We start from the raw sequence: 18,248 nt of genomic DNA, 5'->3' as shown, positions 1-18,248 counted from the left end.
CATGATGGGAATTAGTATGCACCTGGGCACGCGACTTATTGTTCTCGGCGATTTTCATTTGGATCGGTTCGTCAATAAGCAAAATTGGCGCATTTCGGGGACTGAGAATCCGCATTTCGCGATCGAGAAGTCTCTTCACCCTCAACGGGTGACTGTGTGGTGTGCTGTGTCCGGTCACGGAATAATTGGTGTGACACTCCTTAACTGCACCATGACTACGAAACAGTACGTGAAGGTTTTGAAAGATGATTTCATCCCCATTATCCAAAATGACCCTGATTTCAACAAGCTGTATTGTGGTTCATGAAGACAGAGCTCGATACCATCAAAGCAGGAGAGTGTTTGATGTTCTGGAGGAGCCCTTTGGGGACCACGTTCTAGCTCTGGTGTCTTGGAGTGGGTCTCGATGTTCTCCGAATATGAACACATGCGATTCCTTTTTGTGGGGCTATATTAAAGATAAGGTGTACAGCAATAACCCCAAAACCATTGATGATCTGAAAGCAGTCATTCAGGAGGTCATAGACAGCATCGATGTGATGAACTTCAGTAGTCATGCTGTATTTTTCTACTCATCTGCGCCGCATCATCACCAAGGATGGCAGGCATATCGAACATGCCATAAAGTAAATACGAATATCTGTAGTGACGTTTTAGGCAACGGCCTTGTCGCAGTGGATAAACCGGTTCCCGTGAGATCACCGAAGTTAAGCGCTGTCGGGCGTGGTCGGCACTTGGATGGGTGACCATGCAGGCCCCCATGCGCTGTTGCTATTTTTCGGGGTGCACTCAGCCTCGTGATGCCAATTGAGGAGCTACTCGACCGAATAGTAGCGGCTTCGGTCAAGAATACCATCATAACGACCGGGAGAGTGGTGTGCTGACCCCACGCCCTCCTATCCACATCCTCCCCTGAGGATGACACGGCGGTCGGATGGTCCCGGTAGGCCACTCGTGGCCTGAAGACGGAGTGTTTTTTTTTTTTTTTTGTAGTGACGTTTACGTGTTGAACAAAGTGTGTGCACGCCGTATAGTTTGTACCTAATTTAGGTTTTTTTCATATAGGTCAATAATTGTCACCCTGTATATAAATATACTGAAGGGCAATAGAAACTGATACACCTGCCTAATATCGTGTAGGCCCCCAGCGAGCACGCAGGAGTGGCACAACATAACATGGCACGGACTCGACTAATCTCTGAAGTAGTGCTGGAGGGAACTGACACCATGAATCCTGCAGGGCTGTCCGTAAATACGACGGGGTGGACATGTTTTCTGAACAGCACGTTGCAAGACATCTCACATATGCTCAGTAATGTTCATGTCTGAGGAGTTTGGTGGCCCGTGGAAGTGTTTAAACTCATAAGAGTGTTACTGGAGTCGCTCCGTTGCAATTCCGGACGTCTGGAGTGTCCCATTGTCCTGCTGGAATTTTGGAAGTCTGTCGGAATACACAATGGACATTAATGGATGCAGGTGATCAGACAGGATGCTTACGTACGTTTCACCTGTCAGAGTCGTATCTAGACGTGTCAGGAGTCCCATATCACTCCAACTGCACACGCCCCACACCATTACAGAGCCTCCACCAGCTTGAACAGTCCCCTGCTGACATGCAGGGTCCATGGATTCATGAGGCTGTCATCATACGCGTACACGTCCATCCGCTCGATACAATATGAAACGAGACTCGTCCGATAAGACAACATGTTTCCAGTCACCAACAGTCCAATGTCGGTATCGACGGGCCCACGCGAGGCGTAAAGCTTTGTGTCGTGCAGTCATCAAAGGTAGACGAGTGGGCTTTCGGCTCCGAATGCCCATATCGATGATGTTTCGTTGAATGGTTTGCACGCTGCCACTTGTTGGTGGCCCAGCTTTGAATTCTGCGGCAATTTGCGGATGGGTTGAACTTCCGTCACGTTGAACGACTCTCTTCAGTCGTCGTTTGTCCCGTTCTTGCAGGATCTTTTTCCAGCCGCAACGATGTCGCAGATTTGATGTTTTACCGGATTCCCGATATTCACGGTACGCTCGTGAAGTGGTCGTACAGAAAAATCCCTACTTCATCGCTACCTCGGAGATGCTGTGTCGCATCGCTCGTGCGCCAACTATAACACCGCGTTCAAACTCAGTTAAATCTTGAAAACCTGTCGTCGTAGCAGCAGAAACCAATCTAACAACTGCGCCAGACACTTGTTGTTTTATACAGGCGTTGCCGACCGCAGCGCCGTATTCTGCCTGTTTACATATTTCTTTTTGTATACACATGCCTATACCAGTTTCTTTGTCGCTTTAGTGTAATATATCAGTAAGAAACTACTGTTAATATTTCATCGTTTTTTCTTAATCCCACAACATATCTACACTCCTGGAAATTGAAATAAGAACACCGTGCATTCATTGTCCCAGGAAGGGGAAACTTTATTGACACATTCCTGGGGTCAGATACATCACATGATCACACTGACAGAACCACAGGCACATACACACAGGCAACAGAGCATGCACAATGTCGGCACTAGTACAGTGTATATCCACCTTTCGCAGCAATGCAGGCTGCTATTCTCCCATGGAGACGATCGTAGAGATGCTGGATGTAGTCCTGTGGAGCGGCTCGCCATGCCATTTCCACCTGGCGCCTCAGTTGGACCAGCGTTCGTGCTGGACGTGCAGACCGCGTGAGACGACGCTTCATCCAGTCCCAAACATGCTCAATGGGGGACAGATCCGGAGATCTTGCTGGCCAGGGTAGTTGACTTACACCTTCTAGAGCACGTTGGGTGGCACGGGATACATGCGGACGTGCATTGTCCTGTTGGAACAGCAAGTTCCCTTGCCGGTCTAGGAATGGTAGAACGGTGGGTTCGATGACGGTTTGGATGTACCGTGCACTATTCAGTGTCCCCTCGACGATCACCGGTGGTGTACGGCCAGTGTAGGAGATCGCTCCCCACACCATGATGCCGGGTGTTGGCCCTGTGTGCCTCGGTCGTATGCAGTCCTGATTGTGGCGCTCACCTGCACGGCGCCAAACACGCATACGACCATCATTGGCACCAAGGCAGAAGCGACTCTCATCGCTGAAGACGACACGTCTCCATTCGTCCCTCCATTCACGCCTGTCGCGACACCACTGGGGCGGGCTGCACGATGTTGGGGCGTGAGCGGAAGACGGCCTAACGGTGTGCGGGACCGTAGCCCAGCTTCATGGAGACGGTTGCGAATGGTCCTCGCCGATACCCCAGGAGCAACAGTGTCCCTAATTTGCTGGGAAGTGGCGGTGCGGTCCCCTACGGCACTGCGTAGGATCCTACGGTCTTGGCGTGCATCCGTGCGTCGCTGCGGTCCGGTCCCAGGTCGACGGGCACGTGCACGTTCCGCCGACCACTGGCGACAACATCGATGTAGTGTGGAGAAGTGTGGAGACCTCACGCCCCACGTGTTGAGCAATTCGGCGGTACGTCCACCCGGCCTCCCGCATGCCCACTATACGCCCTCGCTCAAAGTCCGTCAACTGCACATACGGTTCACGTCCACGCTGTCGCGGCATGCTACCAGTGTTAAAGACTGCGATGGAGCTCCGTATGCCACGGCAAACTGGCTGACACTGACGGCGGCGGTGCACAAATGCTGCGCAGCTAGCGCCATTCGACGGCCAACACCGCGGTTCCTGGTGTGTCCGCTGTGCCGTGCGTGTGATCATTGCTTGTACAGCCCTCTCGCAGTGTCCGGAGCAAGTATGGTGGGTCTGACACACCGGTGTCAATGTGTTCTTTTTTCCATTTCCAGGAGTGTATAAACGAAAATGTATACATAAGTGTGTATATACAGGTTTTGACTCAAAAAAGCGGGATAGTTTTTCGGTTTTTAGCATGCAGCGTATCACCCATAGTACAGCTGGCATCATGTGAGTACCTTTTATTTTTTCCGTTACGAAACTAGCTACTGACAAAAATATTGTACTCCTATCGATAACTCAAATCACTTTCAGTTCACGTTTACTGGCACCGTAGACTGTAATAATGCATCAGAGGCTAGACTGACGTCTGGGTTCGTGATGGCAGGGGAAGGGAGACAATGTTAGCAAGCTTGTGAATCCCCGCAACTCATGTGTCGGCGCACTGCTCCTGCCAGTTGAATCCAGTGTTGCTGGATAGAGATAGGTTTCCCGCGGCATGAAATAGACCCAGCAAAAAAAGTTTTGCATCACATCAGTTAGAGAGTTCTGGAACCTGTACAGGAAATTGGAGTAGAGGTAAACATAAACATCATTTCCGTCCTTTTTATTGCTCATGAAAACCACACATTGCATGTTGTACCACCATACAGCGAAACCTCCAGACGTGGTGATCCAGATTGCTGTACACAGCGGTACCTCTAATACCCAGTAGCACGTCCTCTTGCATTGATGCAGCCCTGTATTCGTCGTGAACACGAGTTCATCAAGGCACTGTTGGTCCAGATTGTCCCACTCCTCAACGGCGATTCGGCGTAGATCCCTCAGAGTGGTTGGTGGGTCACGTCGTCCATAAACAGACCTTTTCAATCTATCCAAGGCATCTTCGATAGGGTTCAAGTCTGGAGAACATGCTGGCCACTCTAGTCGAGCGATGTCGTTATCCTGAAGGAAGTCATTCACAAGACGTGCACGATGGGGAGGGGGAGGGGGAGGGGGGCATTGTCGTCTATGAAGACGAATGCCTCGCCAATATGCTGCCGATATTGTTGTATTATTGGTTGGAGAAAGGCATTCAGGTATCATACAGCCGTTATGGCGCCTTCCATGAACACCAGCGGCGTACGTCGGCCCCACATAATGCCACCCCAAAACAGCACGAAACCTCCACCTTGCTGCACTCGCTGGACAGTGTGTCTAAGGAGTTCAGTCTGACCGGGTTGCCTCCAAACATGTTTCTGACGATTGTCTGGTTGAATGCATATGCGCCTCATCGGTGAAGAGACCGTGATGCCAATCCTGAGCAGTCCATTCGGCATGTTGTTGGGCCCATCTGTACTACGCTGCATGGTGACGTGGTTGCAAAGACGGGCCTCGCCATGGACGTCGGGAGTGAAGTTGCCTGTGGCTGCACGAAACGCATTATTCAACATGGTGGCGTTGCTGTCAGGGTCCCTCCGAGCCACAATCCGTAGGTAGCGGTCATCCACTGCAGTCGTAGCCCTTGGGCAGCCTGAGCGAGGCATGTCATCGAGTTCCTGTCTCTCTGTATCTCCTACATGTCCGAACAACATCGCTTTGGTTCACTCCGAGACGCCTGGACATTTCCCTTGTTGAGAGCCGTTTCTGGTACAAAGTAACAATGCGAACGCTATCGAACCGCGCTATTGGCCATCTAAGCATGGTTGAACTACAGACAACATGAGCCGTGTACCTGCTTCCTGGCAGGAAGACTGGAACTGATCGGTTGTCGGACCCCTTCGGTCTAATAGGCGCTGCTCATCCATGGTTGTTTGCATCTTAGGGTCGGTTTAGCGACACCTCTGAACAATCAAAGGGACTGTGTGATACAATATCCACAGTGAACGTCCCTCTTCAGGAGTTCTTTGAACCGGGGTGATACAAAACTTTTTTTGATGTGTGTATGTGACCATTTTTGAGACTGGCGGGAATTTTAAATCAAACACTGCACGTTTTTGTATTAATCTGCAGTATAAACGCACCTGAATTTTGGAGGCAATTTTTGGAAGAAATAAGTGCGTCTTATAGTCGGTAAAATACGGTGGACACACGTAGTAAGAACTACGGTCAGTTAAGAACGCACGACGGAAGAGAGCTGTGTAAACAACTGGCAAGAATATGGGGGATACAAGTTCGGAGTGTTGTAAAGGGATAAACTTGATGTTGGAATGGGCAGTACACAGTATGCTTCGTGAAATCAGTTAATCGACGATGTTCGTGAAAGTCTGAATGGCGAGACGATACGATATGAAGATATCCAGGACGGCATTAACCAAATCGAAAAAAATATTCTCTAATATCATTTATTTTCTTTTCTGTATACTTCTTCTTTGTTATACCATTCAGCATGACGTCGCTTCCCATTAACGCCAGATATCTGGTGTTGCTTTGTATTTGCCAAAGCGAAAGATGCAGCTGAAAAAAGTATAACGTAGGGCAGAGTCTGCAGTAAAAGTTTGCAGTACTTACTGAGCTTTATCTTCTCGACGATCAGTGGGTAGAACTCTTTGGCGGCTGCGTTGTTTGGCTCATACTGCAAAACTGAAACAGAAAACACGCACGAGCCAGTTAAGGAAAAATGCTTTCCGGATTCCAGTAGGAACTTATAGAAACATGGTGAACATTTTTATAGGGCAATGCGGCCATACATTGCATCTATGTGGATTTAGGGGCATTGGGCAGAGAAGATATCTTAGTAAGGTACGATATGTCTCTTTTTACGAGTGACATTTGTTGGAGACTAGGGGGAGTCTGTAGAAACTACAGCCCGTTCTTGTCTTTGTATCTTCGTCGATTTCTCTAATATTCAAACCTGTTTACAGATTTGAACTGCGTGTTGGGCCGAGATACGAACCTGGAAGCTCCTCTGGTGTTGCTCGTGTATGGTTCCATTGCGACAGTACACTGCTCAGCCCCAACATTAGGACCACCTGCCTAACAACCGGTACAACTTCCTTAACACTGAGCTTTGTTTTTTCCGGTTTAACATGATTTCACGTGTGCTAAGGTATTAATAAAAGCAGATTATCTTACACATTCATAGTGTTTCAATTAACGTTTTTCCAAAATTAAATTCTCTACAACTTCTCTTGAAAAATTTTTGCAGTTGTCTGGAATTTAAAAAGCAAATTGGGCCAAGTAGTTAATAAATTAAAAACTTTGCGAAATTACGTCTTCGCTTCTCTGGATGTTCTGGAAAGCTACTGCCGATACGCGTCTGGAACAGGGGCGGTGGCAAGGGAGGAGGGGCTATGGGGGCTATAGTCTCCCCCCTTAATGGACTACCACTTTATACTGGGTAAAATGACTTCAGAAATCAGCGACTATATTACTTCAACAGATTCAGTCTTTTTTTATACAGGGTGTTACAAAAAGGTACGGCAAAACTTTCAGGAAACATTCCTCACACACAAAGAAAGAAAATATGTTATGTGGACATGTGTCCCGAAACGCTTACTTTCCATGTTAGAGCTCATTTTATTACTTCCCTTCAAATCACATTAATCATGGAATGGAAACACACAGCAACAGAACGTACCAGCGTGACTTCAAACACTTTGTTACAGGAAATGTTCAAAATGTCCTTCGTTAGCGAGGATACATGCATCCACCCTCCGTCGCATGTAATCCCTGATGCGATGATGCAGCCCTGGAGAATGGCGTATTGTAGCACAGCCGTCCACAATACGAGCACGAAGGGTCTCTCCATTTGGTACCGGGGTTGCGTAGACAAGAGCTTTCAAATGCCCCCATAAATGAAAGTCAAGAGGGTTGAGGTCAGGAGACCGTGGAGGCCATGGAATTGGTCCGCCTCTACCAATCCATCGGTCACCGAATCTGTTGTTGAGAAGCGTACGAACACTTCGACTGAAATGTGCAGGAGCTGCATCGTGCATGAACCACATGTTGTGTCGTACTTGTAAAGGCACATGTTCTAGAAGCACAGGTAGAGTATCCCGTATGAAATCATGATAACGTGCTCCATTGAGCGTAGGTGGAAGAACACGGGGTCCAATCGAGACATCACCAACAATGCCAGCCCAAACGTTCCACATGATAACGTGCTCCATTGAGCGTAGGTGGAAGAACACGGGGTCCAATCGAGACATCACCAACAATGCCAGCCCAAACGTTCACAGAAAATTTGTGTTGATGACGTGATTGCAGAATTGCGTGCGGATTCTCGTCAGCCCACACATGTTGATTGTGAAAATTTACAATTTGATCACGTTGGAATGAAGCCTCATCCGTAAAGAGAACATTTGCACTGAAATGAGGATTGACACATTGTTGGATGAACCATTCGCAGACGTGTACCCGTGGAGACCAATCAGCTGCTGATAGTGCCTGCACACGCTGTACATGGTACGGAAACAACTGGTTCTCCCGTAGCACTCTCCATACAGTGACGTGGTCAACTTTACCTTGTACAGCAGCAACTTCTCTGATGCTGACATTAGGGTTATCGTCAACTGCACGAAGAATTGCCTCGTCCATTGCAGGTGTCGTCGTCGTTCTAGGTCTTCCCCAGTCGCGAGTCATAGGCTGGAATGTTCCGTGCTGCCTAAGACGCCGATCAATTGCTTCGAACGTCTTCCTGTCGGGACACCTTCGTTCTCGATACAAACGTACCGCGCCACTGCTATTGCCCCGTGCTGATCCATACATCAAATGGGCATCTGCCAACTTCGCATTTGTAAACATTGCACTGACTGCAACACTAACCCGTTGATGCTACGTACTGATGTGCTTGATGCTAGTACTGTAGAGCAATGAGTCGCATGTCAACACAAGCACCGAAGTCAACATTACCTTCCTTCAATTGGGGCGACTAGCGGTGAATCGAGGAAGTACAGTGCATACTGACGAAACTAAAATGAGTTCTAAAATGGAAATTAAGCGTTTCCGGACACATGTCCACATAACATCTTTTCTTTATTTGTGTGTGAGGAATGTTTCCTGAAAGTTTGGCCGTACCTTTTTGTAACACCCTGTATATAATTATGCAGCAATATGGGTTGCAATGTATTTGAAACACATTTTAACAAAAGAATAAGAGCGACAAACAGCTTACTGTCTAATGCAATAAATATCACTTAACTTAAAATGGGCGTCTTATTATTTATTGATGTACACTGGTTGTATATTAATGTACCACTTACAATAACCAAGGAAGCTGAATGTGCTGGGTATGCCTACCAACGCTTAAATAGCTAACCCCCCAGACAAAAACTTCGAAATCGCCCGACATCTGGGTCAAATCGTGCTATTTTCCCGGGCACATACATTCCGTAGACGCGTTGCAGTGCTGGCAACGCCAACGGGCTCTCCCCACCTACCGACCAGACGTTCATGTTCTAACGTGGTACGCGTTTGTAGTAAGGAATATGAACGTAAATTAAGTCCGTTTTAATACAGCTCAATGAGTAGAAGGCAAATGATATTTAAAGTATTCAGTTGTCTGGCGAGCGGGGTGACGTCGCGGTGTATACGATCGCCGGTTGGTGGCGGCTACTCATTATCTCAATAAACAAGTATGAAAAATACAGGGTGTTCCAAAACGATATTTACAACTTTGATCACAGATATTTGAGAAACGTGTTAAAAGGTGAGATCTCAGCCTTTCCCGGCGAATGTGCTGTATCCAAGGTTGTCGGGTGTCCAGCCGGATCCGTTCGTCGAAGTTCCACGATATTTCGGCGGATAACCGTTCCGCCATCAGCAGGTGGTGCTGATGGAATGATCTGTCTGCGCTGTGTCCGTGGTATTTATGTCCGCGGGGTCCCGAGTCGTACCCCGGCGGGGCGCCGCGCGGTGGGAGGGGTGGGGGAAACTGCAGCCCTCCCACCACGCGGCGCGCAGCCGGCCGCCCGCGCCGGGGTACGACTCGGGACCCCGCGGACATAAATACCACGGACACAGCGCAGACAGATCATTCCATCAGCACCACCTGCTGATGGCGGAACGGTTATCCGCCGAAATATCGTGGAACTTCGACGAACGGATCCGGCTGGACACCCGACAACCTTGGATACGTGTTAAAAGGTGATGGTTCATTTATATATACATAAATTTACGGGGCAGTATTTGATACTAAATTTTAAAAAGCAACCAAAAATTGATACGATAACCGAAAAGTCCGAAAGAGAATGTAGATGAAATAACTCATACCCGGAAACCGAGTGTAAAATTCATGTAACGGCTGCAACCGAGTGAAGAAACCGACTGGACGAAAAAACAAGCGACTGACAAATCGATTGTTAATAACAGTCGGTTGTCCTTCGAACTCTTCCACGTGCTGTCAGCGAACACTTGTTTTCCGAGTACGATTATTGATATTACTAAAGTGTGTAACTGAGTAGTGTGCCCGAATCATGTGTCGTGAAGTGTCAATTTTTTTCTGAAATAATAGTGTGTTAGAGATTTGAGTGAGTGATGAAAGACGTTGCTGCAATGAATCGCAAGCTAACGGATTATTTTGGAAAACCTGAGCATAGGGCCAAAAACTCTCGCAAGGAATCTGAAGCTTGCGCTACAGAATTGGAAGCGTCACAGGCTTGTGCATCTAGAGTCTACAGTTTCGACAACACAAAACGTCATATCTTCTTAATTTTAAATAATACTTCCTTCATGTTACTGAGATTTTTTACTAGTAGTTATTAGTTTAATTAAGTAAGATTAGCGCTATTAAGTTTAATCGATAACTAATGGTTAGAATACAAATGGTAGAAAACATAAAAAGTGGCGTCAATTTTTAAAGATGCCATTCGTCTATAAAGAGGTAAAATATTTTCTGCACAAACCAGCATTATTTAATTAATTTTTACTGAAAAATAACACTTTATTGTTGTTTCCAGAATGAGATTTTCACTCTGCTGCGGAGTGTGCACTGATATGGAACTTCCTGGCAGATTAAAACTGGTCCCCAGTTCGAGTCTCGGTACGGCACTCAGTTTTAATCTGCCAGGAAGTTTCACTTTATTGTCGTATTTTTTTTTTTTTACTAAAGCCGGCTATATGTATTTTTGATATTAATAATATCGACAAAATTTGTAAGATGTGAGATGGTGGTTGCTTATTCTATGACTGAGGACACAACTGTGTATGCTGTAATAACATTTGTTTAATGTTGCAAACTTTCATAGATACACACGCTTTTACACAGTTTACAATGTGACAATGGTAAGACAGTTGTGAAAATGACGCATCTTGTCCTCTGATATTTAACTAATCGTAAACACAACAATATTAAATTTTAATTAGAAGTTTCTTTACAAAATTATTCTTACAATTACATTGTGATGTTGGTTAGTACCATGATAAATCATCAGATTCCGGTTCAAAGTTCGGTACTATTTAGGATGACAGTCATGTCTACGGAGGATGGTTAGTTTTGTGACAAGTCGAGCAAAAGATTACCCAAGGTCGCTCGAGTTTACAGTGGACGCAAGCTGGTGAACCAACAAGTTTACATACCTCCGCGCGGTATTTACCTTAGCTGTGATGAGCTATCACATGCATGGCCGCTCTCTTCCTCCTTTATTCCTATAAAAACTTGTTAAACCTTTGCTGCCTGGAACCGCGCGACCGCTACGGTCGCAGGTTCGAATCCTGCCTTGGGCATGGATGTGTGTGATGTCCTTAGGTTAGTTAGGTTTAAGTAGTTCTAAGTTCTAGGGGACTGATGACCTAGTGCTCGGAGCCATTTGAACCATTTTTTAAACCTTTGCTGAATTTCCCAGCAGAAACTCTCCATATGTTTCTCATTATGTGAGAAAAAAGTACTCATCCCTAAACTTGGAATATGGCGATATACACGCACATGGCTGGAGCAGCGTGCATATTATAATGCCCTCTCAGTTCTCTCAAGAACAACTAACTGGCTGGTTCGTTTCTCCGCTGTTGTAGCTAAACGACGCTACAGCTAATTTCTACCTGTGTTCACACAAATTTCTCCTCTGAATCGTACAGAGCATTATGCACCCTGTTCTGCACTTGACGCCTATTCAGAGAAGAGTCTTAGAAAATGTCCGTCTTGTCTTTCTCGTAGCCAAACTGTCTCCCCACCTGGGTTCTTCTGTTCTCCGTGTCACAGCTTTTTTTCGACCAGTAGCGTCTGAGTCACCTGGTCGGTCTGTCGATGACTCCCGCCTTGGGACGCACTCGCCGGCCGCTGTGGCCGATCGGTTTTAGGCGCTTCACTCCAGAACGGCACTGCTGCTACGGTGGCAGGTTCGAATCGTGCCTCGGGCAGGGATGTGTGTGATGTCCTTAGCTTAGTTAGGTTTAAGTAGTTCTAAGTCTAGGGGACTGAATGACCTCAAATGTTAAGTCCCATAGTGCTTAGAGCCATCTGAATTTTTTTGGTACGTGCCCTAAATGCTGTGGTGTGGCTTTCGCCTCTCCTCGCAATTGCTTCCAAACCAAAACGTTTGCTCTCGCTGCTTGTCTCACCTTCCGCTCATAGACATGCATTAAATGATCGGTGTGTTGATACCGTCAATTGAGTGTCATCCCTTTTGCGTTACATACTTGCAGGCAAATTTGCTCATTACTGCCAAATTAAGTTAGGTGTCATATTCACCTTCCCGTTACGATATATAAAGCTCTTATCTAAGGTGCGAAATTGACCTTCATTTATTCTGTCACCTTACAAATTATTCAAAGCTTTCTTTCTCAACAATATCAACCAATTTTCAGTAATAGTCTATAAACATGTGAGAGCATTTCAGAAGTTTCTAAAAGATTTTCAGACTACTAGAAGAAAGATAGTAGGCCTGCAGTAAGTAATGTGATGTGGAATCTTTCCTGGTTTTGCTGTTATTAATCTGACTGTGACCGAGTGATGGCACAGAGCGGAGGAACCAAACAACGACCTTCGCTGATGTCGTGTTAAAGTTTGAAGCGTTTCTAAAGGAACGTTAGCAAACAAAACTTCCAGGCAAAGGCCACTAAATTGAGAGAAACTTAGACATTATGTACCTTTGGACTCCTAAATACCGTTCACGGACTGGTTTCACAAACAAATGAGAGTTCCAGTGTGTAAACTGTAACTTGACAGTCCTGAATTGGTAGAAGGCGGGTGACGGCAGTCACTTGTTCCGGGCTGCCGGTAACATTTGGAAGCTGAAACACTGTCTGTAGTAGCCATTGTTGTCTGCTTTTACACTCTTTACTGCTTCACTGTTCTGAGACTTCTTTCCTTGTCATTACTGTACGGAATTGCTGCGGTTAGTACCTTCATTAAGCATATCAGTACACAAGACCATTTCAATACTGTTTACCGAGGGCGCCCATGCGAATGTTTGTAGTGGGAGTGGACAAGACCGAGGGATATGGGGTAACGTTAACGTTTTGGAAGACAAATGTTGACTTTTTAGTGGTCATAATAAATTAAAATTATTTATATTTGTCAATAACTCTATATACTTTTGTGTTGAGCCACTTGTACGTAACACTGACATTTAAAGCATATTTAATTCGCAGGAAGAAAGACCAGAAAGGACTGAAAAATATTATGACCCATATGACATAGGAAGAGCTGTTCTCCGTGTCACAGCTTTTTTTCGACCAGTAGCGTCTGAGTCACCTGGTCGGTCTGTCGATGACAGAGAAGCTTAAGTTTTTAAAGAATACTTGGAAGCCTCCTGCAAACTTTTCTTTTCCTACTCAGTTATAAGGGAAGCAAAAACCAAGATTTAAGCATGAATGGATGAGCCAGTACTCGCTTTCATACATTAAAATGTTACGTGGTGGATTATGTGCTGCATGTGTTCTGTTTTCTCCTTCAGTTGCCGGAATCGGCTCTCAGATACTTATTAGGCCTACAGCTTTCCATTATTCGAAATAATTGAAACCTTTAACTGGCTTCGTAAAAAACATAAATAACTTGTAGGTGTCGTTTTTAATCGGAAACACTTCAGATACACAAACACAATTATTCAAATAGTTATCAGGTTTCATTTTTCAGCAAAAATTTCTATGTTGCTAATATTTCGAGTGCTTACTAGGTTTGATGTTTGAACTATTTTTCTTTATTTAATTCGTTACCTAAGACATTTTTAATTTATTTTTATAGGCGTTGAAAACACTGGTAAAAGAACCATTGGTCAAATACAAAAAGACTACGGAAGATCTTCGTAATCATGAAAACACAAAATATCACAAATTTTCCATAGAGAAGGCCACAGAGTTGACCAAGTCTATGGAATCAAAACAAAAAAAAAATTATTGCCGTTGTCCTCAGTACCAAGAAATCTTCAGTTATTGAAGAAAACCGGAAACGCTTGAGGCCTATTATAAAGACTATAGTCCTGTGTGCTAGAAATAACCTACCTTTACGAGGACATCGTGATCATGGTTTAATTCCTCAGCTAAAGGAAGAAAAAAACTGATCTTTTACAGGGAAAACATGGAGTATTTCAGAGTCTTTTGGCTTTTCGTGTGGATGCTGGAGATGAAGATTTAAAACATCATTTCAGTACATGTGGCCGAAACAGTTCTATGATAAGTAACACAGTCCAAAACGAAGTGATACATTGCATTGGTGACGCTATTCGCTCGTCAGTATCGAAGGATGTGAAAAAGGCTAAATTTTTTAGCATTATGTGTGATGAAACAACTGATGTTACCACTACGGAACAGATGACATTTTGTGTTAGGTATATGGACACGAGACCTTTGTTACCAAAGAAGACTTTCTAGGTTTTACTGAGCTTAAATCAACTACTGGCACTTCTACTGCAGAAGCCATCGATGAAGAACTCAAGACACTGGGGCTGAGCTATCAGTATCTTTGTGGACAGGGCTATGATGGCGGCTCAAACATGGCTGGGAGATTTAAAGGAGTTCCAGCTCTTATTTTAAGTAAACAACCGTTGGCTATTTATACCCACTGTTTTAGCAACTCTTTGAACTTGTGCATTTTGAAGTCTTGTGATACTCCAATAGTTATAAATACACTCCTGGAAATTGAAATAAGAACACCGTGAATTCATTGTCCCAGGAAGGGGAAACTTTATTGACACATTCCTGGGGTCAGATACATCACATGATCACACTGACAGAACCACAGGCACATAGACACAGGCAACAGAGCATGCACAATGTCGGCACTAGTACAGTGTATATCCACCTTTCGCAGCAATGCAGGCTGCTATTCTCCCATGGAGACGATCGTAGAGATGCTGGATGTAGTCCTGTGGAACGGCTTGCCATGCCATTTCCACCTGGCGCCTCAGTTGGACCAGCGTTCGTGCTGGACGTGCAGACCGCGTGAGACGACGCTTCATCCAGTCCCAAACATGCTCAATGGGGGACAGATCCGGAGATCTTGCTGGCCAGGGTAGTTGACTTACACCTTCTAGAGCACGTTGGGTGGCACGGGATACATGCGGACGTGCATTGTCCTGTTGGAACAGCAAGTTCCCTTGCCGGTCTAGGAATGGTAGAACGATGGGTTCGATGACGGTTTGGATGTACCGTGCACTATTCAGTGTCCCCTCGACGATCACCAGTGGTGTACGGCCAGTGTAGGAGATCGCTCCCCACACCATGATGCCGGGTGTTGGCCCTGTGTGCCTCGGTCGTATGCAGTCCTGATTGTGGCGCTCACCTGCACGGCGCCAGACACTCATACGACCATCATTGGCACCAAGGCAGAAGCGACTCTCATCGCTGAAGACGACACGTCTCCATTCGTCCCTCCATTCACGCCTGTCGCGACACCACTGGAGGCGGGCTGCACGATGTTGGGGCGTGAGCGGAAGACGGCCTAACGGTGTGCGGGACCGTAGCCCAGCTTCATGGAGACGGTTGCGAATGGTCCTCGCCGATACCCCAGGAGCAACAGTGTCCCTAATTTGCTGGGAAGTGGCGGTGCGGTCCCCTACGGCACTGCGTAGGATCCTACGGTCTTGGCGTGCATCCGTGCGTCGCTGCGGTCCGGTCCCAGGTCGACGGGCACGTGCACCTCCCGCCGACCACTGGCGACAACATCGATGTACTGTGGAGACCTCACGCCCCACGTGTTGAGCAATTCGGCGGTACGTCCACCCGGCCTCCCGCATGCCCACTATACGCCCTCGCTCAAAGTCCGTCAACTGCACATACGGTTCACGTCCACGCTGTCGCGGCATGCTACCAGTGTTAAAGACTGCGATGGAGCTCCGTATGCCACGGCAAACTGGCTGACACTGACGGCGGCGGTGCACAAATGCTGCGCAGCTAGCGCCATTCGACGGCCAACACCGCGGTTCCTGGTGTGTCCGCTGTGCCGTGCGTGTGATCATTGCTTGTACAGCCCTCTCGCAGTGTCCGGAGCAAGTATGGTGGGTCTGACACACCGGTGTCAATGTGTTCTTTTTTCCATTTCCAGGAGTGTATGATTAGAACTGTAGGATCAGTTTCAGCATTCTTGTTTGCCTCTGCAAACAGAAAAAGTTCCCTAGAAAAAGCTATATCACGACTACCGTTCACAGGGTCAAAGAAAACAAAGTTGAAGGCAATGTGTCCAACAATATGGGTGGAAAGACACGATAGCCTTATTACTTTCAAGGAGCTATTTGTCCCGGTCGTGATCTTGCTTGACGAACTTTCAAGTGGTCGTGAAACCAACGAAGAAACGGCTAGTAAAGCTTGTATGTTTAGTTCTGCTGTCCGAAGAGGAGACTTCGTAATAGCTTTAGCAACTGCAGCATATTGCTTCTCTTTAAGACTAAGCGAACAGCTCCAAAGTCCTAAAATGGATTTAACAACAGCCTTAAATCATGTCAATGATGTGCTTGAGGTGTTCAGTAATATAAGGATGGATTCTGAAATAGAATTCGGAAGTATTTTTGAAGACGCTGTTAAACTGGCAGAAGATATTGGAAGTGTAATAGGAATGCCAAGAACTATTTCAACACAAACCAAAAGAGACAATGTTCCTGCTTCAAACGCCGAGGAATACTTCAGGCAAACAGTATTTTTACCTGTTGTGGACCGTTTTATTGCCGAGCTAGAAACAAGTTTTCCCCAAGATTTTCGCGCCATATTACCACTTGAAGGTCTTATTCCTGCATACTGTTTAAAATACAGTGGGGATGAAGTGATCCAGGCATCCGAGAAATATGAAGAGTTTTTGGAGAGTTCTTTGCTTTTAATGAAAGGAGAGCTGTAACTATGGAAGAAAAAGTGGGTTGATGAAAGTAAAAGACATGAAACAGTAACTGAAGCATTAAAGAAAAGCGAAAAGCAGTTTTTCCCAAATGTATATGTTTTACTTCAAATATTTGGGACCATTCCAGTCACCAAAAGCACTCCTGAACGAAGCTTCTCTACTTTGAGACGAATAAAGACATATTGCGTAACACAATGGGGCAGGTGAGACTAAATGAATTGGCTTCTTGCAAATATCCATAAAGAAAGAGATATGGACATTGAAAATACCATTGACATATTCAGTAAAAAGAAACAGAGGCGAATGAGCATGACAAATTGGGCAGAAGACGAAAGTATACAGAATTTTGTTACAGAATTTTTTTATATTCATGTCAAGTCCAAGTTTTTACATTCATGTCACCTTCTGTATCGAGAAAATTAATGAAAACATATTTGTTGCAAGTTAACCTTTTTCATGGTTTATGTAATTTATAAAATCTCCCATGTGAAAATAAGTTTTTTACCATGAACTCCAAAACAGTTATCAAAAACTACTTTAAGCAACACCAAATTTTGCCAGTTTGTCGGCGGAGGACCCCATCCCCCAATTAGCGCCCCCCCCCCCCCCTTAGACCGACTCCTAGAACCGCCCCTGGTCTGGAACATGTGTTATTAGATTCGCCAGATCAGTAACAGCAAAATAAATGGAAACCGTGCTTTATTTAACCTCGTACAAGTTACGATGGCGTCACATTAGCGAAGTTGCTAAATTTCACGCAAAATTTTCTATTAGCCACAACTCCGTAACTAAACATCTGCGAGCCTAAGTTTGTACAAACGTTTTTCTTTAGTTTTATTTGTAGAATAACATATTAAAATATTTGCATATCTTCGTGAATCACCCTGTACAATGGACGTATGAGTACATGTTGTAGGCACATGGTTGACAACATACGGCTGTGAAGGTCTGGCCTGAGTCGCGCTCGGATAGCCAAATAGTGAGGCGACCGGTAGCGATAAGTGGAAAGTCTGGGTTCGAGTCCTGGACCAGCGCAACTTTTCATTTTCGTCATTTTGTTATGCAGCTGATGGTTGTCCATATTCGCAACTGCAAATAGATTTCTTGTATTGACGCGTTCGCGCCGGTGCTGAAAACTTGTTTCTCGCTGTGGGGGCCCCGTGTGTCTTATAACGCCCTAGACTACTATTTTAATATATTAACACTTTATTTTTAATGAAATGATAATTAAATAGACACCCTAGCTGAAAGCAGGCGTTGATACACTTCATTGGGGACATGTTGAAAATGTGTGCCCCGACCGGGACTCGAACCCGGGATCTCCTGCTTACATGGCAGACGCTCTATCCATCTGAGCCACCGCGGGCACAGAGGATGGTGCGTCTGCAG

The 18,248-nt window shown here is 45.7% G+C and overlaps 1 protein-coding gene and 1 non-coding gene across 2 annotated transcripts in view; both read right to left on the bottom strand.

Annotated features, from left to right (window-relative positions):
• Positions 1 to 18,248, bottom strand: part of LOC126214876 (glutamate-rich protein 2) — a 290,884-nt gene that overhangs the window by 7,393 nt on the left and 265,243 nt on the right. The window contains exon 4 of the mRNA XM_049941522.1: positions 6,170 to 6,241. Coding sequence (XP_049797479.1) covers positions 6,170 to 6,241 — 72 coding nt within the window. The remainder of the gene's footprint in view (positions 1 to 6,169; positions 6,242 to 18,248) is intronic.
• Trnat-ugu (transfer RNA threonine (anticodon UGU)) lies at positions 18,152 to 18,226 on the bottom strand. Its single transcript has one exon. It is a non-coding gene; the product is annotated as a tRNA-Thr (tRNA).

Source organism: Schistocerca nitens, chromosome 12 (genome assembly GCF_023898315.1).
Source record: "Schistocerca nitens isolate TAMUIC-IGC-003100 chromosome 12, iqSchNite1.1, whole genome shotgun sequence".
NCBI lineage: Eukaryota > Metazoa > Arthropoda > Insecta > Orthoptera > Acrididae > Schistocerca > Schistocerca nitens.
The sequence above is the reverse complement of the archived record's forward strand: the minus strand, read 5'-3'. Positions and strand labels throughout refer to the sequence as shown.